The 24,087-nt window shown below is 36.9% G+C and overlaps 1 protein-coding gene across 2 annotated transcripts in view; it reads left to right on the top strand.

The window, feature by feature from the left end:
* Positions 1–18,212: 18,212 nt before the first annotated feature.
* The window catches only part of LOC145678425 (alpha-1-inhibitor 3-like), a 2,648,409-nt gene continuing 2,642,534 nt past the window's right edge, over positions 18,213–24,087 (top strand). For both annotated transcript variants that reach the window (XM_081748543.1, XM_081748544.1), the window contains exon 1: positions 18,213–18,704. In XM_081748543.1, the coding sequence (XP_081604669.1) occupies positions 18,631–18,704 (74 nt within the window). In that variant the 5' untranslated portion in view covers positions 18,213–18,630. The remainder of the gene's footprint in view (positions 18,705–24,087) is intronic.

Here is a 24,087-nt window from a genome sequence, read left to right on the forward strand (position 1 = left end):
TCCGTGACAATATACACATTATGGTACACTAATACTATACTCTCTCCTTTAGATCCCCTAAAAATTAAAAATATCCACTTTTGGCAAAAATAAAAAATTCCAGCTTTTGAGTGGTTTTATATGGAACTGAAAAATCTTTCCCATGTTATTTATATGGAACACCTTTTACACCCCCAAATTATTGGGCACTTGCTGTAGGGTTACAATGCTTAAATTTGACATGATTGTAGCTTTCGGACAGAAAAATTGCCAAAAGTGAATATTTTTAGTTTTTAAGGGGTCTAAAGGGGGGATGAAGAAATTCCCATGTTATTTAAATGGGCGTTTTCTTAGGATAAAAAAACTTATCTTTTAGATAATTGAAATAGGAAAATAAACTTGAAATTTGGTAAAATTTTGGATTGAAGAGGTGCGAGGCCGTAAGCCGAGTAAACGTGAGAATCTAGGATGCGAAGCCCCCAGCTGTGCCAAATTCAGGAAGTATGATTAAAGAGCAAATGCACAAAATTCACTCTTCGTGGAAAGGCTGATACCTAAGAGTTGCGGGGGCCACGGCAAACGCGGAGGCCTGGAGGCGTATACTAATACAAAATCATTACATAAATTTCATCTTTTGGACAAAACAGACTCTAAGTACGCTCAAAAATTGCGTTTTATAAGCGTAGTTGCAATCCTTGATGTAAAACTTATCTCTACTTTGGAAATTCCATCGTTTTCTGGTTAAAGTGCAACTCAATTTGCATCATTTCTATGGTAATAGTTTCTCAGAAAACGGCAATTAAACGTTATGCATTTATTTATAACTAGATGTCTCTACGGTGCAGATTAAGGATACGTGTACAAATACAAAATCATTACCTAGATAGATAGGACAAAACACATTCTTAGTACGTTCAAAAATGCAATTTTGTAAGGGAAGTTGCAATTCTTGGAGCGGCTTTACTTTAGGGGCTTAAATATCATGACTAACATTCCAGCGTTTTCTATGCAAAATTCGACTCAAACTGCAATTAGGGGTAACTAAAACTACTTTTATGGTAACATTTTCTAAGCAAGTGACAGATATATTATACATTTATCTATAACTAGATGTCTCAAATTAAGAATAAGGATACAAATACAAAAGCATTACACAAATCCGATTTTTTCAACCAAACGGAATAAGTTCCTTCAAGCGTGGTATTTTGTCAAGTTGTATTATCGTGCAGGTATTTTGTAAACTGTGTTCCCCAGTGCATGTATTTTGTAAGTTGAATGTCTTTGTGCAATTTTACTTTAGATGGCATAATCATTATGACTAAAGTTGTGAACCAAACACGGCTACGTTAAATGAAAACTATCATCAACTTTTACTAGGTTGCTTACTTACACAGACAGATTTGTTCCACAATCCAGGTGGAATGAGGAATCTGAGATAGGGCTTTACAAAGGGTCGTTTTGACGTATGATTAGCGTCATATAAGAGACCTGACTACTGCAGGGAACATGTTAGTCGGACTCTTTAGTAATCAAGCGTCAGAATGATTCTGCATAAGCTCCCACAGCGAGTAAAACTACGCGATTAGCACGGGTGTTAGGGTGCCGAAGGCGCTATTTGAATTTTTCTGGTTTAGTATTCCACGGTTATAGTCCGAATCTAAAAGGAACAGTGATGATGATCATCAAAATGGTGGACTGAAGGAAGTGGGAAAACACCGAGAAAATCCAAGCACACTATGGGTCCTACATAAAGTCTTCCTGGAGAAAAGTGGGATCGAAACAGTGATCTCGTGCGCCAGAAGTGATCTATCTACCGAGCTATTTACAGCTAATTTTATTAAAATCTGCTAGTATATTTAACCTACTTCAATTCTCCAAGTGCTTTGCAATTACTTGCTTTTGCACCATGATTGCTGTACTTCATATATCACATGATCTTCAACAATAACAAGCTCAAGTATGAATTCTCTAATTCTTGTTTATAGTGGCATATATTCAAAACAATTTCACGCTATCTTTCAGTACTGGTTCATGCTTGATACTATGGACACCTGAAGATAATAACAGTTCCGAATAAGAATACTTTTATCCAGAAACAATCGCAGGATTTTTCCAAGGGCGGGGAAGGGGCGAAAGACCGACATACATTGATGCACATAACGCATAATGCAAAACAATTATTATTGAGGCTTATTGCATAACTTTGTGGAACACATTAAATAGGTCTATGTTAAATATTCTAGTAGGTGTAACCAAATATAATGTGCTTTCACGTGTGTTTCTGGATAAAAGCCTTTTGAAACAACCAAACATCTTTCGAAAATGCAAGGTAAAGCGATTGTTCCCTTACCTCCGCTGCGGACGCTCATGACCTTATCGTTGACAGAGCATATTGCATTGTTTAATGGTGTCATTCACCTAGTTCGCCCGAAACGGTTATTAAAATTTCTCAGGTTCTTGGAACCGGTTGTTAAAATTATATCTCCACTTCCATATCAGGTAGTTTACGGAAACAACAATTTTCTAATGTCACGAGGTGTCAAAAAACCTTTAATTTTTTTTAAATGAGTGAGTATGGAACCAGGCCGGTAGCCAGCCCAAAAGCACCGTCTTCCACAATGAATACCATCATGTCCATGGGTTTTCTTGAGGTACTCCTGTTTCCTCCCTTCCTCTCATTCCATCAATTCTTCCATCACCATTCACTTGCCTTAATCATCATCTTCCTTAGCCTAAAGGATATAATCATCGGATGTTAAACTGAAATATTTCATTTTTTCCACAATGCACAGAGGCCTGCTGGGTTGGGAGTTCCGTTGAAGTTAGTTCCGCAGCTAAGCGTTTCGGTGACAAATGTCATTGTTTAATGTTTAAATGGCCACACGGGAAAGTGACACTTGAATGGCAGTATAGTTGCTTTCAAATAAATTTTATTAGCCTATTTACCCGGTGTGCCAAATAGGATGCAATTTGCAAGTTGAAAGACGCCATTACTCTTCAACCCTTCCCCAATAAGTTTCCGTATCTTGCAAAATGCGTACGTTTTGACCTTACCATTCTGTCGAGCACGGAAGAAAACACCCTAGTACTAAAAATGAAGTGTGTATCTCAAAAAATGGTTTCTTCAAACTTTTTTCAAAATCTGTTCAATTTTGAACTTTTAACGCTCATAATTCGAACAAGCTTGCGATCGAGGATTGCTCCGGTTGCCTAATTGCTTCATATGTAAAAAGAAGTCGACTGAGCATAGTATCAATATGAAGTCAGAGTAACACCCCACAACCTTCCCTAATAAGTGAAATTAATTAGTATTTTCAACTAACGGATTCAGGCAACTATTCGTGATTATATGAAAGCTCAAAAACATAAATAGATTATTTTCAAGAATATATAATATTTTACCTAAGCAAATTAAGTTTCAGCAAAAATAAAGAAAGGAAAGAAAAGAAGAAAAAAGAAATAACACATATTAGGCTACATATTTAACGTTTAAAATGATAGTCAAAATAAACTATCTTTGTATTTTACGTATGTATAATATTTACGTGGAAAAAATGTAAAACATAACACGAAAAACGGTAATATAATATTTATATTCCGTAATGAGACAACAACTTATAAAATAATTTATGCTTGTAAGTAAAAATTTCATAAAACTGAGCACAGGAGTAGCAAAATCTAACAGCAAGCGCCATCTTGCGTACTCATCTTAAAACTGATTAAGTTTTCCTCTTATATGTTACAAGGCAGGTTTTACGACATTTCTCTTGCCTTTATCTAACACTGATTTACACACTTATTGTTACTATTAGTATGGTCAATACACTGTATTCATAAAGTATGACAGCTGGGCAAGGTTGGCAGTCACTTGCTTTCAGCTTGTCAGACTTCATGTTGTGAGAACCATCAACAAGCATGATACGAGCTTGTTGAAACAACATTATTGATTATTGTTATAACTGGCCTATTCCAGCGTTCAGTAAAACGTATTATTTTTATTATTATTATTATTCACAACCATGGTTCACTGCTACAACTATGTAATTATTATTCTTTCTAGATTTGGAATTCTTATGTGTGCAACCGATTACATCCTAACGCAAAGCCAAGGAACGTTAGTAAAACGTTTCATAGTAAATCGCCTCTATCTAACGTAATTTTAGTACTTATTGGAAGAACAGTAGCCCTGAATGGGATCGAACCAACGACCTACATCGTAGCCCGAATCGTTAACCACTACATCACAAGAACACCTGATCTGGTTTGTGTACCATAATGTGTATATTGTCACGGACGTTGAGTGACAATGATGTCTCCGTGTCCCATAAGAGTTACGGGGAAAATCCCACACTTCATCATATGTTCTTGTAAACATAAAGGTATCATTACCTTCTATTTGACGATTAGACCTGTGTAGTTCTTACATTTTGTTGGGCGTGTCATTTTCATTACTCGTTCCTGTAGTTTGGAGGGCGAGGGAATTATTATGCAGCGTTCCAAACCCCGCACACCTTTGGTGTATCTCGGGAACGGTTAGAGATATCGCTTTGGAACAAACGCTATTAGGATTCCTGAATCTTACATAAACTTTCTATGGTGTTTCCAGCATTATGTCATATGGGCACTTTTCCTCCTATGGCAACTGCAAAATTTTCAATTTTTCCCCCTTTGCTGTGGCAACCCTGTTACTCACTGGATGCTGTGCGTTCTTTGGTTTACTCTTTCGGTTACTCATTTTCATTCCGTAGTATTATTTTTCTTGCCTTTTTGCTAGTTTTGCTGTACGGATACTTTAATTTCTTGATCTTTGAAGCTTTATAACTTCCTTATTTGGCAACACTGACAGGTGCGGTTTCACTTGTTGGTATTCACATTCTGTATTAATTCTTCTGATGGCATAAACTTCTATATGTTCTATTTAAAAAAATACAACTTTGTACTGAGCTGGCAACACTGTTAAGCTGGTAACATTCTGTGGTACCTCAAAAGACGTCCCCCTTCCACAAGTATCTGGATCCACCACACTCTTCCTAATATCTTTTCTGGTTTCCGATTTATTCAGGGCTGTCCAACATATATATATAAATTCAATTTGTTTCCCGCGCATAAAGATAACATTCATATTTCTAGATATTCGGTGTTAAAACAGTGGACATTCAACGTGCGAGGCAGGCACGTAAACAAAAAAATATAGTTATAAATGTAACTAAAGATACTGACAACACTTTTGGGTCCAAATAACTACAACATATACATTCAGTGTTACCAGTGTAAACAAATGTAGGAATAGCTACCAACTTGACTAAGATTCTAATTATACAACGATAGAAGGAAACGCAAGAAAAATTTTATCATAGATCGGACCAAAGCTCGCTCCTGCCATTCGTCAATATGGCGGAAAACGTTTACTCTATACTTCACACCAACGAATGCCTCTATGAATCGTGTTTGCGACGTGAATTCTGCATAAATCTCAAACAATTCCTCCTGTAAACGAGGATTCACCAGCACAAACCAAACACGAATATCTAAAATGTCTTCATTACAGTAAAAACATTCATGAGCCCATTGACATGTATCATGCCAATAACATGCATAACATATCAAATAATCATGTGGATTCCATTTCACAATGCATTCGCTAACACAGTTCACATCCACATAGTTAACACTACATTCACAGTTCCAACTTAATTCCGATAAAGCAGGTGAACATGGCGGCGTACCCACATTTGATACCACCGCGTCCTCTGATTCCGCCTCAAAATCCGAGTTATCCTCCGAAAATTCGTACACTTCATTATCTGATACCTCTTCACTATCACATGTATAAACTTTTATATTATCACTTCCATATCTTTCTAATTCATTTTCATTAATTGTAGAATCCGGAGAATCTGGATATTCTTTTATATTTCTAAAACAACTTTCATTCTCAACGTCTGACTTATGCTTCACATCAACGTCTTCTACAAACTGACGGTTCTCCATCGCTAACAAAACTATACATGTCAATTTTAAAACCAATATTTAAATAAAAATTTCAAATGACGTCACGCGCTCACGCCCGCGGACGCGGGTATTTTCCGTTCGCGCCCCGCACATCCCCACGCCGGGTCCGCGTTTCCGGCATCCGCCACGGCTAACAAGTTTTTTCATAAACATTTCATCTATTGTGCAATGTTCTCTTCAACTTCCCACGACATCAACATCTGCTATTATTCTTTTCTTTTATTTATAAAAATCTGTGATTGTTCAATGATTTTCCAAGGTCTCTCTTTTATTATTCTTTTCTTTTATTCAAAAATTTTTAAAGCATGCAACTACAATGTATTGTGTACTTGTATTATTCTTTTCTTTTCTTTATAACTATCTCCCATTGTTCAATGAGTTTTCAAGGTTTTTCTTTTGTTTTACAATTCATATATCTTTGCAACTTTGACATCTATTACTATTCTCTTTTGTGTGACTCCTATACATACAACAGTGTCGTAGCTTTACCCCACTCCTTAACTGTCATCATATGTCATTTAAACAATAGTGTATTTCTTTACATTTACACATCTCCACCCATTGTCTCCGGGGAGCAGCTGGGGAGAATTTTGTTGACATATTCCGATTGCAACTACTGTCTTGAGCAGTGGCGTAGGGAAGGGGGAGGCCCAGAGGGGCCGGCCCCCCCAAAGAGGACCGACAATATACTTTGGTACTTTGATGTTTGTAATTTTTTATGTATTTTTAGGTTTATATATTTTTTGTTTGTAATTTTTCTATGTGTACCTATAACAGCACTTGCCGCCCCCCAAACACACATCCTGGCTACGCTACTGGTCTTGAGTAATAAAATTCTATTAGTCAAAGTTTGATATGGGATTCAATAAATATATAAGAAGCTAACTTAACCTAATATTTGACAATATGTAGCTTCATCCAAGGTTGGCCTGGAAGTTTTCAAGTTACCCTCGTATTTGTAAAGCATTCTTACTACTACAAACTGATGAAATAAGCTGAAGTTAGAAAATATATTTTTATAAATTGTCTAAATATTATCAGATTTTTTAAATGTCCCATGCATTCTCATCACTGATATGAGGAGAACTAAGGATCTTTCTTTCCTTTGTGTTCTTCAGGGAGAATCTGCAGCGTCTTTAAGGACAATAAAGCCAATATTTACCGAAGAAATGGAGAACGGATTAGTGGAATATATCACATTACTGGATCAACTCTTCTATGGATTAACTTTAAAAGATCTAAGAAGAGGAGCGTAAGATTTTGCTGAACGTAACAAGTTGCTCTATCCCTTTAGCCATGTGAATCCAATGGCAGCAAGAGACTGGACAGTCTTTCCGTAGTAGACATGCAACTATTGCTTTGCGATAGCTTTCAAACTTTAGTCTGAGAAGAGCTCGTGGTTTTAGCAAGCCAAAGTTGAATGCCTTTTTTAATTATCTACAATATCTTGTAAGAGAAAAGGGCTCTCTGCACAGAATATCTACAATATGGACGAAGCTGGCATATGTTCCAATATGGCATCAAGCTCGAAGTCGTTGCAAAGTGGTGTTCTTATTTTTTACCTTTTTTCGTGATTGTATGTAGTGTTTATGTGCGTGCTCTAGTGTCGTCATGTAGTATCGGTGCTGTGACATTCCCAAATGAAGTATTGCTAATGAAACATACACTGAAGTGTAGTAGGAGATCTTTCCATTTTATTGCTGCTGCCTTCATACCAAGAGTACCGTCATGTGCTCTTTTAGGTACAGCTAATAGTGACGGAGGAACTACCAGTGATAGTGTGCGAAGGTATGACTCAAAAGCAAAAAAAAAAAAAAAAAAAAAAAGACAGTACCTTATTCTCTTTTATTTTTTCCTTTATGGTGATATGCACTTAAACCCTGGCCAGCCCCGTCCAGATTACACCAGTGCTTTTAACATATATTACCAAAATGTTCGTAGTATTGAAAGCAAATTACTTGAGTGTTCATTGAACCTTGCTGAGGTAAGGGAACTAGATTGTTTCGCAGTGACCGAATCGTGGCTAAATGAATCAGTGAACGAAGTGAAATTAACCTTCCTAATAATTTCTCCATTTATCGTAAAGACCGCATAACTCGTGGAGGTGAAGTGATGATTTGTATAAATAATAAGTAGAAGAGCAAGAGAAGACTGGATCTCAAACAGGACTGTGAACTTATTTGGGTGGAAGTTTTTATTACAAAGCGTCGTTCTGTATTTATTGGGTGCTTCTTTAGGCCGCACATGAACACGCCCCAGCACATCTTAGAAGCTTGCCATGACTCACTGTTACATAAGTTGTCACACAGTGACGCCATCCTATTGAGTGATTTCAACCTTTCCATCACGTGGCAGGACAGCAGCATGGCACTGCAAAAATGGAAACAACAACTATTTCGTGGACTTAATCAACATAATACGCATAATACTAGCAAAAATAGCAATCTTGACTATGTTCTAACTTAGAACCTCGTTCTGTTGTTCCCTGCAAGAAATCTTTTTCCCTCGGATCACGATTCTTTGGATGTTTCTTTCGATTTCCTCCCCTCCACTACTACAAACCAGCCCCTCAAAGGTAAATCACAACTTCTCTGGAAGAAATCCTCCTGAGAGGACATGTGCCGAGCTATTGAACTGTTTCCTTGGTGTTTGTGAGAGGTAGGAACTGTTGACGACGCTGTGGACTTATTTACATCTGTTGTCTACTCAGCCATAAAGGACTTATTTACATCTGTTGTCTACTCAGCCATAAAGAACTTTGTACCAGTGAAAGTATCAAAATCGAACAGGTTTCCGGTCTGGTATGGCAATGAACTACGTGATCTTAAAAACAGAAAGCTTGCCTGAACTCTATGGAAGTTACATCCGAGTGACTACACATACAAAAACTTTGCTAAAATTAGAAGCCTTGCCAAGAAGGTACAGCGGCGTAAGTATTTTGAATGCATGGACTCAATTGGTGATTTTACTGTTAGCAGCCCTAAACTCTTTTGGCCTGTAATTAAATCTAGATCAAAATCTCCGAGCATACTGGCAACAGTTCAAGATGAAAATACTGAAGCGAGTGATGATCAAAGAACCGACCTCTTGAATACCTACTTTTGCAAAACATTTACTTTTCTTCCCTCTACAACCCATCTTCTCAATCTTCGCTCCATCTGTTCGGACATCTTATCTAACCTCTCTCCCACCTGGACGAAGTTCTGGCTCTCTTGCAATTGTTGTCTCCACATAGAGCACTTGAACCCGATAAAGTTGGTTCTCTCTTTCTCAACAAAACTGCTTCGGTTATTTCGGTTCCTCTATCTACTTTATTTAATAGATGCTTTAAGGAAGGGTATTATCAAACCTGTTGGAAACTAGCTCACGTGGACCCCTATATATGAATCAGGATTCAAGGATCATATATCCTCCTATAGGCCAATATCTCTTCTTTCTGTAATATCAATTATCTGCGAACAAATAATCAAGGACAGGCTACTTAAATTCATCCCACCCTACATCGATAGTTCTCCGCACGGCTTTCTAATGAAAAGCTCAAGTCTCACAAACTTAAGTACTCTTCTTTCCTGTGCAGTCAAATGTATGAATAACAATACTCAATTAGATGTTATCTACTTTGATCTCTCAAAGGCCTTTGATTCTGTAAGTCACATTCATCTTCTTCATAAGCTCTCCAATAGATTTAATGTACATGGCAAATTTCTCTCTTTACTCACCGGCTACTTGAAGGACCGTAAACAGAAAGTTGTTCTTTCAGGAGCGACTTCTAACACCCAACCCGTGATCTCAGGAGTGCCTCAGGGGAGTGTACTTGGGCCCCTGCTATTTGTCCTGTATATGGATATCTACACGCACTTAGCAGCTCAACCTAGTGGCCTTCTGCTTTTTGCTGACGATTGTAAGTTATACATAGAAATATTGTGTCCATGACACAACTGCCCTATAGGAAGACATAAATTAGGCTACCTTATAGGCTGGTGTAAAATTCGGCACTTCAAACTCAACAGTAAGAAATGTGACAGTATTACTATTACCTAGAAAAAGTCTCCTGTTACCTCCACATACCATATCAATGATTTCCCTATCACACGTTCTGCTAGTCATAATGATTCTTGGTTTCATCTTTGATTCAAAACTCACAATCTTTGACAATATCTCCTCAATACTTAAGAATTCAATGCGCATGTTGGGACTTCTTTATCGATTCACTGAACTACGCACTGTTTCGTCATTAGCAACTTTTTATAAAACTTTAATAGCGCCCAAGATCGAATACTGCTCTCCCATATGAGCCATGGCAGCACCTACATATCTCTCCACGCTTGATTTTATTCTCAATTTCTTTATTACTATAGTCCATTTTCTTGTTCCTGCACTTCGAATATTATCTAAGAAGGAACTCTTGCGACATCTTAATATTCAGACTCCGGAAGTACGCAGAATTATCTCTGACCTGAAATATCTTCATAAAACAGTTAATGGAAACTTAAAATCGGAAATGTTACTTCAGGAACTATCCTTATATGTCCCCGCATAACCCGGAATACCCAGCTATCCCATCTTGTTAGTCGTAAGTTGGCAATTATACAGAGATCTCTCTTTTTTTTTTTACAGAATATAAAATTGTTATAATCAAGTAACAACTGATGTGGACATTTTTTCGTGCTACCTGGTGTTTGAAAGAGCAATTAAACGAGTTTTGACAAAATAATATTACTTTTGCACTCTTTTTTGACACTCTTTTATGTTGTTGTTATTATTGTTGTCTTATTTTTTCTTTCTTTTGTTACCATTTCCCTGTGTAAAATGGCAGTTATACTGTATCTGGGAATTCGTTCAATAAATAAATAAATAAATAAGATTCCTCATAAATTTACAAAAAATGTTGTCAACTAACGGAAAATCAGTTGTGAATAAAAGTGTATCTAGTGATCATGGATTAACCATCATAACTGTTTGCATCAGTAGCGTAGCGTGGTATTCCGAAATGGGGATGCCAAAGTTAGTCACTTGAGCGATACAATACTACTGCAATCAGCAATACATAGCTATTCCGAGGTGAAATATGGGGTTATGAAAAATTTAGAAGGGAGGCCCCCCCAATTGGTGGCCTAGTAGGACATATAGAAGCAAATGCGTGGATTACGTTAGAAGCCAACAAGCAACTGTCTCAGCTCCTTCTTGTCACTACCGTTGTGACGAGAAAACTCTGCCCCACGGTTGTACGAACATTGTTTCCAGTATAGTTCCCTTTATTTCTTTCTCGTAGGCAGCTTCTCTCTCCGCATACCATACTTCAATCTCGTTCTTTAAAAAGTCGCCCCTAGAAATTTGTTATCTTGGGTTCGGAACTCAGACGCTTATTCGTGAATATGGACCTGAGTGTATACGCATATCATTTGAAGATGCAAATAGAAAGTACTTAAACCAACTCTAGGGATCTGTTTCTGCGTATGTATTTCGTTGTCAGATATCCAGATACTGAAGGCAAGGGCGCAAATCTGTCTTCAACATTCGGGGGACGGGTAAGACCGTTTCCATATTTTTTTAAAGCGATGTTCAAAATATTTATGAAGTTGAAAAACAATGCTGTGGAGGATCAGGGGAGCAGAGTTGTCTTCAACATTGGGAGGAGGGCATATTTGAGGCTTATTCTGGGGGGAGGAGAGATGAGACTCATATTACGGTAAATGAATTTGATTTCTGAGATGAACCTGTTGTATATTATATACCAGGCGATGTAGATGAAATTGTGGTACCTATCAGTATTACAAATCAGTGCCGTGAACACATTATGAAATCTGAATACATGCATATTTATAATTGATACGTTTCTACTTACGCATCCACAATAATCCACATTAAAATTTTAGGATACTTGTTTTGCAATAATATAAATAATGACTTCCCCAAAACTATGAAAGAAAATCAACTATGTATGGCGCAACAATACTCTTATTTAAGCAAAATTATGATGATCACAATTGCATTATAGGAATCGTTATAGGAATTAAACAAATAGTTGAAAATAGACTAATAATACTTATTGGCAATGAAATATTAAACAATACGACTCTTTTTTTAAAAATGAAACAAGTCAAGGAACATCAATTTCATCTCACTTTCCTTAATGGCAGTCGGATACAAATCATCACAATTTCAAATCGGATTATTGGGGGAGAACAGTCCCCCTATTCCAAGATTGGAGGGGACATGTCGCCCTCATCTCCCCGGGATATGTGCCAGTGACTGAAGGGCCCAAGCAATCTATAATGCGAAGGGGGGGGGGTGCTGGCTCTCTTGGCCTGCCAGGTCGGTGATCGTGATTCTACAGAACGTTTTATATTTATGCTTGTGTGTGTGATCTCCCTTAAAGAGTTTTTGGCCACGCTACTGGACATAATATGTATTTCTGATGAAGATTAATAGTTTACCTTTAAGTACGATTACAATTACGATGCATTTAATTACGATTAAAGCTGAACTATTTTTATACTATTATTTACATAACCGACATGCTTCAAAAAGGCATTGAACTAACCATTTCTGTTTTGTTCTATCTCCTTGATGTTGGCGCTCGTACGTCCTGCACAGAAACTATAGCTTAGTTCAAAATATATAGAGTTGGAAATACTTGAATACGCCAGCGTATATCTAAAGCAAACTGTAGGGTTGCAAGGGTTGAGGAGAAGCAAGTAGTTGGGCATGCCCATTCAACAGAAAGCAGACGAAAACCCCGATGCTTGCAGTAAGCTTGGAAGCCCAAGGAACATAGCATACGACAGGAGGAAAGACAGAAAATGTGCATTTGAGTGACGCGCATGCGTAGGTCCCGCTTGTCACAGTACGGCGTGACGGCGAGAGAGCGCATCCAGAAGATTGCAGTGGGAATAATTGTGATAATTACAAGCAAACAATTTATATATTTTTTTCTTATTAACAGGGGATGCCGGGCAAACCGGCGTTCCCTTACGCTACGCCACTGGTTTGCATATAGTTCCTTTATTCCATCTGCACTGATATTTCCCCGAAAACGAATGAAACAAGTGTTACTAGGCGGAGCGCTGCGGGTTCTGTGGGAATGATTCTGGTTTTCGTAGAATGGCTGCATTTTGCGCACTAACATGTGCGACCAAATCCGGTCACGAAATAGGTGCTACTACTTCTTGATAATAAGTCCTCTCACATTTCAATTGAGGCGATTGATTTCTGCAGGGAAAATGGGATTTTAATAAGTTTACCACCTCATACCAATCATAATTCGTAACCATTAGATCGCTCCTTTTTTGCCCACTGAAATCATTGTATTCAACAGCATGTGATAAATAGATGAGGAATCATCCATGTCGTCCAATTACACAATTCCGAGTTGCGACTTTGTTCACTACTACAAAGCTGCAACCATTGGTAAAGCAGTGTCCGGCTTTCAAGAATGTGGAATTGTGTCACTAAACCAACATGTATGTTCACTGAAGATTTTCTTCCTTCTATTGTGGGAGTCGTAGACCTAAATGTAGAAGCCAACTCTGAAGTTGAAGGCATTCTTGAAGCAACTATTCAAGCAGAAGACCCGAATAGAGCCCAAAATCTCTCATCAGATGATTCACTGGAAGTAAACAGGAGCCCATGCGGCGCGTCCACTTCAAACACTCATCTGCCAGTTGCTCGTTCATCTGTTACCAAACCTTCAACCAGTAAAGCTGGATCTTCACTGAAATTAATCAGGAACCCATGCGGACCGTCTACATCATACACTTCTCTGGTGGTTGTCAGTCCTCCTCCGTTGCCACCAAGCCCTCTACCAGTAAATCTTGATCTTCCCAAGGTCAATCAGAGATTCTGACATCCTCTCCTTTCAAATTGAACTTATTTCTGAAACGGCGCCCTCCAAAGAGCAAAGGGAAACGTCAACTTGCGCTAAGAAAACTACAACCAAGACAACTCCTCAGGTCTGTGAGAAAGTAGTGTACGAGTGTTCATTATCATCTGCAGCGATCCCCCAACAGAAGACTGGATCCAATGCGGAAGATGCAATGAATGGTGGCATTAACAATGCACATCGTATGGAGGAGTAGGCACCTTCACCTGTGCCAATTGTTAATCCTCCTTTGGATGCGTATTTTTGCCCCTTTGTTTTCGTACTTTTGCCCCACATACAGGGGCAAGAGTAGTACGAATTTGAATATTTTCATTTTACGAGTTCTAGTACCTCCAAGAAGAGAAGTTTTAAAAAGTTGAGTTCACATTACGTAAAGCAGAGTTCAAGTCTTTTGTTCCATGTAAACTTTTCCGATGTAACTATTTATTTACCAAAATATATAGGTTTAATTGAAATTTGCATACTCTTTCCCCCCTTTTCCTCTAGTGCTGCTGAACAATGTAATGCTTGTCTCATTATTTTTTTTTTTAAAAAAAGATAATTTTTATAAAGATAAGACAGTATATATATATATATATATATATATATATATATATATATATATATATATATATATCTTACCCGATCGATGAAACTCATCTGATCTTGGCCACACTTGGAACGGCGATTGACGAGCTTTGTGTATATCGAGCATAGCATGGAATATTATGGCATACAGATCTTTAGTTTCCAAGTTATTGGATATCAAAGAAATTTCACTGAAATGCGATTGATGGAATTAATCTTGACTTGACCAAAATTGGAATGATGATAAACCGTGAAGAGCTTAGTATACATACGAAATATTATGGTGCATAGGCCTTTGATTCCTGCGTCATTGGCCATCAAAGTTGATGTTCGACTTAGTGAAACATTACTATATGTGATATGCCCTCGATTATATTAATCCTATCTTAATCAAATTTGGTTTGTTAGTAGACTTCGTGAAGCTTAATATATTCACGGAATATTGTTGTACAGCATACAGACTATTCTCCTCGAGTTACTGACCACATAATTTGGAATTGGCTTAGTCAAATGAAGAAATTCCATTAAATCACGATCGATAAAACCCATTTGATTTTGTTCAAACTTCATATGATGCTAAAGGTTGACAAGATTTGTAAACATTTCAGCCCAGTATGATACACTATGGTGTACAGATCTTTAGTTTCCAAGCTATTGACCATTGGAGTTAGATTTAGGTAAGTGAAATAAAGAAACACTACAACGTGATTGATGCAACTTATCCACTCTTGACCAAATTTGGCATAGTGATAGACCTTCATGAATTTACTATCCATATAAAGAATTAAATTGTGCAGATCTTTGGTCCTCGAGTTATTTGCCACCGAAGTTGGGGTTTAGACTTATTTTAGTCCAAATTCCAAGTTCGATAGCGAATTAACTAATGAATAAAACGCCTGCTCACCATGGTTTTTAACACGCGTATAAAATTTGTTAAGTTCTACCAATATTTAAAATTCTGGTCAGGCGGAGACTTTTAGTTCCCAACTTACTGGCTACCAAACTTCGGTCTTTCATTTACAAACCCGTTATGGGAAGTAAGTGCCAGATACGGAGTGGGTCAAGTTTCCTGAGTGTCCAATACGTTGTGGGTCAACAGCATTTAACCTACTGCAACCTACCACCTACCATGACCCACTGCGACACAACCACCCTCCATGATCCACTGTCACCCACCACAACTATGGCCTACTCTGACCTACCGACCCACTTTGCTCACTGCATTGTAGACATCTTCTGAACACTGGTGAATTTGTCTACGTTTTACTTTCAAGGCCTTCATTTCCCTTCCCTTTTCATTTGTTTCTGGTTTCTTAACTGAGATTAGTATATCTAAGTGAAAAAAGAACTTCAGGCACTTTTAGATATTGATATTTGTAATTCTAATAAAAGCAACAGGACTTATACTACTACTTGGCTTTCGAGACACATAGCCTGTGAGATTTTAGAGAAGCCAACTACTGGAAAAATACATTTCTGAATCACTGTAATATATAAATTATTATATAAAAAAAAATTGAATGTGCCTTATCATCACGGCCAAATTGCAAAGTCAAATGAAATGACTTTTGGTATTTAGTAGGGCCTCAATCCAAAGTGCGATGTTCTCATATCGCTTTCAATATAATACACATACTACGGAGGGACTGGGAACCCGAATTTTTGCGAAAAAAAAATGAGTATCTCACAAGCCGTTAAACTTACGGAGCTGAAACTCTTTATTGAAAATGAACAAAACGAGTCCTAGCATTGTTTAAAATTCTTCTTTGTGAAAGGCGGGTGGGCACTTTCTATATATGGAAAATTGATAGTGGGTTGGTTTGTAAAAATAATCGAAAACGATCGCTGCTAGTTCAGAAACAAATTCAGAAACAATTGTTAATTGAGAAACAAAAAATACAGTGCTTCTCTTCATATATCCGTTGCTTTCTGCTATAATAATTGCTGAAGCTTGTGTTTTTTACGCGTATATGAAGCGCTTAGTGCACAGGGCAATCAACCAATAAAGTTGTTAGAAAAATAGACAAAATTTGTACTGTAAGCTTAATTGCACGAAAATTTTAAGTTTGGACTCCACACATAATTATATGGAAAATTTTACACTTTTTTCCTTTACGTTGGTCTACTTTTCTTTAGCTGAGACTTTCAAATTTAATCCTTTTTCCCACTGAAAATTATCGATAATTCAACAAGGAAATAATTATACGATGATAATTTAATTGAAATTTTTCGCGATTTGGCCCATGACAAACATTCTACCATTTTATATCGTAAAGATCAGATCCACCGTTATTGTAACACAGTGTGCTTGAGCGATTGGCAGTAGAAATTCAAATTCCGATTAGTTAGAATTTCACAACCTTGTATTATTTATTACAAGTGTAAACTCTTTAGTAAGTAGAGAAGAGGCCATGGATCATGTGCAAGTTGATGACGATGTGTTTTGGTAGGTCAGAATGGGTCACAGTGAGAGAGAGTGGTTCATGGTGGGTGGTGGGTCAGAGGGGGTCTTGGTGGATCATGGGTCGTAGGTCACGATGAGTAGTGGGTCAGTAGGTCATGGGTCAAGTTTTCACTGACCCACGCCATCTCTGGTAAGTGCAGTACGTATTTGTAAAGATTTGCTAAAAATCAACGAAAAACGATTTTTTCCACTAGCGAAATATAGTAGTTTATAGAAGAAAAATAACGAGGGAACAAGAAACAAGATCATGTGAAACGCAAGTGCTCCGTTTTATTCTTGAAGTTGTATAAAACTACTACTTATTTTCACTCAATTTTTAAATTTAATTTTCGAACGTGGAAGTATACAGTCCAAGTACACAATGATACTTTTCTTTAAGAATATAATGAATCTTGGTAGGTCTGTTAATAAAAGATAAATTGCAAAATTAAAAACAATCAAATGGATTTACAATGTAGAAGCGCCAAATATAGAGGATATTGGAGTTAGAAAGTTAATATTTCAAATTGCACTTAGCACCAGCACACATACGTACATATATATAGAAACATATATCGAGAAAAGACAAAAAGTATTGACTAACTAGGTGTAGATATACTTCCTTTCGACACTATGACCAACCGAAAATTTGTCGGAAAAATGCAGACAACCATATCTTGAGAACAACATTTCGGGGTGAAGTCGGGTAAAAGGTATGTCGATTATGTTTTATATACAACAACATATATTTACGTACATATTGTTAATAACTAAAGTAAATAAACTATAGTACTATATATTTACTATATTAAGAACTATAGTGTGTGAGTAAGGGAATCATTATGTCATAATATGTACTTCCAAGACTAAAATCCTCCGAAAATCCTGGTGAGGGGCAACTGCCCTCTTGCACCCACTGCAAACGGCCATGAGAACAACACACTTTGGTTGTGAAGAAGCAACAGTGCTCTCAAAATATCAATCCTTATTCAATAAGGATTATAATTCTTTTAAAATGAATATACACTTCCATTATTATTAGGTATACATAAGAAAAATGAAATATAAGAGGACAAAGAATACTGTACTGGAGTCTTTAAAGAAGTGAAATTTAGAAAGCAGATTTCTTCAATCAGCTAATAGCTCTTATACTTGATAACCTCGAGTCTCCTTCTATCTTTCAATGCTGATATTCAACTCTGCTTGAAAACCCGATGGGAATCTTGACAGATGAACTTCAGTTTGTGTCCTTCTCAAATGATACATGCCTGAAGTACGAATTTTCCCTTCAGATCACGATTGGTGTTGTATTATATGCGTCATTGTTCCTCTGCGCGCTCATCATTTTTAATGGTACCACATGATCTGTCGTTACAAGGAGTCTTCATGAGATTTTCTATTAAGCTTTTCGTGTTAAACGAGTATTTCCTAAATTCACGTTCAAGTGGAGAAGAAAACAGGGACTGTACGGATAAACTTATGAATAATTGTTGCTTGTGTGTGTACATTAGTATTTAATCTGAAGGACACATTTCATTTGATTAAGTTTTTGTTTGTACACCCATGGACTACTAATCTTCGTTTATGATGAAATTTAAAAACAGATTACAAAGTTCTGAAATACAGGTATAACAGATTAATATTGTGCTTGGATAACAACTTGCATACTCGCGTTTCAGTAGCAACTTGCTAATATTTGCTTGAAGCTCAAACTCAGTAAATATTTGCTCGAGCAAAACAGGAAAAAATGAAGTCAATTATATATTTACTTGTTCTAGTTGGTTTCTGTGCTAGTGGAAAGAGCAATAGTAATGGACAAAGGTAAGTAAACATTACTCCCATACTGTTACTTTTCTATTAGTTTCATTCAAACTCTGTAATAAAATTATAATACAGTTAGGGCCCATGATCCAAATTCTGGTAACAACAGTAAGGAGGACCACAAGAACTATCTTCATATATGAAACATGAATAAACAGCATTATCTGTTAACTTGTTAACGGATTGGCTCCACTCACGAACTCGGTCGAGATAATACCTCTACCTATCTATTGAAAAAAAAAAAAAAAAAAAACTTGGCTTACATGCATGGGATATAGATAATCGTACTAGAGTCACCTTTGTCCGTTTATATGCTAACGCATTGATTCCTTTAACGAACTTGGCTGAGGTAATTGTTCTAGCTGCCTGTTGCGGAAAACATTTTCCAGAAATTCACTTATATGTATGGACTATATATAGATAACCAGTTTTAAGGTCGCCATTATCTCTTAATATGTTAACGAATTGACTTCTTTATCAAACTCGGCCGAGATAATTGCTCTAGGTCTCTGTAGGAGAAAGTCAGTATATGTACGGGCTATGGGCTAAGATAGAACTGTTCAAGTCGCCCTTACCCGTAAATATGTTAACGGATTAACTCCATTAACGAACTCGATCGAGGTCATTGCTCTAGCTATCTGTTGCAAAAACAAAAATTCATTAACATACATAGCCACCCGTAATGGGGGCAAGGATTTCCGTTTGCCCTTCTGTGGATTTCCGAATGATGTTTTGTTCTAGATATTACATGCCAATGCATACTAATTTGCTTACTCACATACTATACTACTAAATATATCATAATATTTTCTGTAGGTAGAGTCAATAATGGATCAGGAATCTAGCCCTTCACCTATTTATTTATAAAAATACAAAATAGTCTTTGTGTTTTACAAAGTTAATATATCAGAATCTCCCTTATGACCAAGGGTGAAGGAAGTAACGTTTCATATGGGACCCCTTCCCTCATAGCAGCTACCGAAGTGTCTTGTAGCGACTCCAGGTTATGCTCCTAGGAAACCTCCTCGGTTCATGGCAGCCTCGTGAGGTATGGTTTGTGTTGAGGAATCCTCTTCGCTTCAAAGCAGCCTCAATGGATGTTAGGTAAAATCCCCTAGTCCAGTACGACCTCCAGAGCTGTTGTGGGCTGGCGATCAGTGGTCAACTGATGCCTCCTTTTTCAGTGGTTTCTCTTTTATAGGTCCTCTTCAGGTGGCGCGTCCTCTTTCGGTTTCCATCGTGTTGATGTTCGTGTCTTTCTGTTCAGTGTATTGTCTGCTTGTTTATAAACGTTAGCAAGTGAATCCTTAATGTGTTTTACACTGGAAAAAAATCTACAAGATTATTAACACACACACACACACACACACACACACACACACACACACACACACACACACACACAAACACACACACACACACACACACACATTTGTAATGAACTGAAGTGAAGTTTCAGAAAAACTCTGATCACTTGAAAACACATTATACTGTGAACACTGTTAAAGAAACTGTAAAACACTATAAAATTACTAGGAAAACAAGTTTTGAAATATTTACAATAAAAATGGTAATAGCACTATATTTCTGTTCCGGCTGAGCAGGATCAAATTATCATTATCACTTTCCTCAGAACGGGCAGAAAGCACTATAACTGTATTTAATAAATGTATACTAGTTCACTAATTGTGGGTATTGGTCTAGTTTTTTGTTCAGTTAGATGGATATCAATTTTAATGCCACATTCGGTATTTTCAGTCTGAACTGTATGATTATCAATTTGAATAGCAGGCGCCGATGAATAGGCTTTCCAATGGTAATGAGATGTCTAGGCGATTTGTGAAGCTATCTTTATAACGGGACTTATTAAAAACGAGGCATACTAAAAGACATACTAGATGCACCCTCTATCATGTTAAACTTTGTATTGTTATATTCTCCTGTTCTACATTTCTACTTACCAGACCTTCTTTCCGGCATAAAATTGCACTAAAAGAAAACGAAGAAGAAGAGAGGAAAGAATGGAACTTAGAAAAATTTTGATACTGACCTATTTGATTTTTGTGCCTGATAAAAAGTTAATAAAAGAGCGTCCCGTACAAAACTTCCGGGTCTAGCACCATGTAATATTTTGTGTATGGTTGGTGTTGAGGAATCCCCTTCGCTTCAAAGCAGCCTCCAGGGATGTTAGGATAGGTAGAGTCCCTTAGTCCAGTGCGACTTCGAGAGCTGTTGTGGTTTGGCGATCAGTGGTCAACTGATGCCTTCTTCCTCTGTGGTTCCTCTTTTATAGACCCTCTTCAGGTGGCTCGTTCTCTTTCGGTTCCCATCGTGTTGATCTTCGTGTCTTCCTGTTCTGTGTATTGACTGCGTGTTTATAAACGTTAGCACGTGTCGTCTATAAACATATGATCATGTTGTGAGGTGGAGATCCTTACAATATGTACATTAAATAGTAAATTACTATAGTTAATAAGGATAGTGGGTGAAGAACTGTTGTTTTATATGATGTATTAAGCACGCGCTCATCAATGTGTGTGAATTCACGACTACTCTTTCTGTTGATGTTTGCTCCCTTCTTGGAATTGGCCTTCTGCCCTTTTCCCTTGGAAAAAATCCTGCGTGCGTCACTGCTTACGTATGTGGAATATGGACTACAGATAACTGACATTAAAGTAGCCATTATCAGTCACTACGTTAACGTATTGATTCCATTAACGAAATCGATCAAAGTAATTGTTCTAGCTATCTGTTGAAAAAGCCCTTAAAAAATTTGCTTACATATATGGAATGTGGTATACAGATAGCCACCATTAATGTCGCCGTTATTCGTTAATATGTCAACGACCTCAATTGCCCTCATTAACGAATTCCGTCGAGGTAATTGCTTTAATTATCTGATGCGCAAAGCAGAATTCAAAATTAGCTTACATGCTTGGGATATGGTTATAGATAGTCACCGTTAAACTTGCTGTTATAAGTTAATTTGTTAATGGGTTTACTCCATGAACGAACTCTGTCGATGTAATACATCTAGCTATCTACTGCAATAAATAAATAAATAAAATTAAAATTTGGTTACATGCATGGGATGTAGGCTATAGATAGCTACCGTTAAATATGCCGTTATCCGTTAACTCGTTAACGTATTGACTCCATTAAAAATTCGGTCGAGATAATTGCTCTAGCTGCCTACTGCAGAAGAGAATTAAAAAATTCTCATCCGTGCAGAGTGATGGATAGACGTACTACCACAGCAATATTATAAATCTCATTGCGTGATCCTAATAAATATATAAATAAATAAGAAAGTAAACAATGACTTGGCTCAATTTTATTATACTGTAGATTATTGGCTGTACTTTACTACTGTTAATTAAAAAAGACAACAAACATTCTTCTTTATTTTACTTGGAAAACAATTTCATTAAAATAAGAATGCATTTAGAGCAATATATTAAATAACAGACTGGGAATTACCATTACATATCCTATCATATTGAGTATATTTGTATATTTAGGTTTTAAATGTAGGCCTACATATTAATAACATTATAATATAAACGCAATAATTCTTTTGGTTATTATGGTAAATATTCAAAGGAAATACCTCGCCACATATAAATTTTATTGAAGTAGCAGTAAAAATAATAATCCTTTTGCACACTATAATAAATATTCTAAGGACATATTTCACCACATATTATATCTTATTGGGGCTGCAAGTATGAGCCGCGGCCCAGAGTTTGAGGAAGTCTATTTACGCAGTCTTAGATAATAGAAACAAATTATGTCGTTAAAGTTGGATATTTTGAGTTTGAAACTGTGCGAGAAGAGTCAATGGAATTCATAGCGGTAGGTTCCGGAATTTGATTGCTCCGTCACAGAAGTTATTATAATTATACATATTGTAGATAAGTAAGTTCCTATATTAAGATACGATGCATAAATCGTCCTTCACTGTGTATGCTCTAAAAGCATTAAGTACTGAAAGTGAAATACGAGGTCACGCACGTTTCGATACTATTTCTCCCCTCACAAACAGATCTGGTCCCCATTGCTCCTTAATCTTTCAGACAGCGAGCCTTCTCATTATCCCTCCTAAGGCCCACACAACTACCGCTCACAAAATGAATTGTATTAAGCGTGAACATTTTTGAAAAAATTCGATCCATTAAAATGACGTCAGATAAAATCTCGTCTCGTTTCGTGTTGTCTTGTCTCGCGTGGGAATCACATTTCATCTCACTCGGGCATCACTTTAAAGTGCATTAGAAATGTACGATATACTAATAAAAAAATAAAATAAAGTAAATCTTTAAGCAACACGTAAAAAAGAACTGTAAGAGAGCTCAGCAAACCCCATACTTGCTGCATGTAAGACTATACAAACTATGCATGCTCGTATGAGAAGACGTTCCTTATGAGTTTCACAATGACTTACTCGAGATTTTCTTTTTTAACTCAAAAGGAAGTAATATAGACCTTCGTTAACGAGAAAAATATCACGAAACGTTCCTCAAGTTGAGTCTATCCCATTGTTTTTAACTACACCCGATTTACATTACTACTATTCTTCCTCATCGTAACTAATTTCCAAAGAAGAGGAGCCGGCAGCATTTACGCTGATCCCAAGAGTTTAAGTATTCGCGCGCTACCCTAGCCAGCTGTTTGAAGTTGGTCATGCAAAAATGTACAGAAAAATTTGAGCAAGAGAACAGAACCTAACCAACCCCTGCAAGGCTTCTAACCCGTTCCTACTACTACTACTACTACTACTACTACTACTACAGCTACTGCTACTACTACTACTACTACTACTACTACTACTACTACTACTACTACTACTATTATTATTATTATTATTATTATTATTATTATTATTATTATTATTATTATTATTATTATTATTATTACTTTTACTATGGATCCGTATAGTAAAACTGCAAGCTTATTTTAATGAAAAAAGTGTTAGGAAAATGTAAAAAATCCTTGGGTAAGGTTTGAACCCACCAAAAACTATTTTCATTACTTGAACGTTGCCCTAGAACACTCGGCCACGAGGGCCGACATCAGCTGGCCTTAATTTCTGCTACATGTAGGTCATGTCTTTTGATGTCCTATCTGTATCGGCCAATAAGATCAGACAATATCTGAAATTCTTGGAATCTCCCGCACACCAAGGTCTGCGGGGTCGTTAGTTACGCCTTTGGTCTATTCCATACACGACAAATTAATTAAGGGGAGAATATTGACAAATCTGACAATAACATACGAATATATATTATTTCTAGTGCCCCTAATAGTAGACATTTTTTTTTTTTTACTGAAATGGGCCCACGACTCATTATTGTTTTATTTACCTTTAGTATGCTGTTCTGTT

Source organism: Thermobia domestica, chromosome 2 (assembly GCF_964235325.1).
Source record: "Thermobia domestica chromosome 2, izTheDome1.hap1.1, whole genome shotgun sequence".
Lineage (NCBI taxonomy): Eukaryota > Metazoa > Arthropoda > Insecta > Zygentoma > Lepismatidae > Thermobia > Thermobia domestica.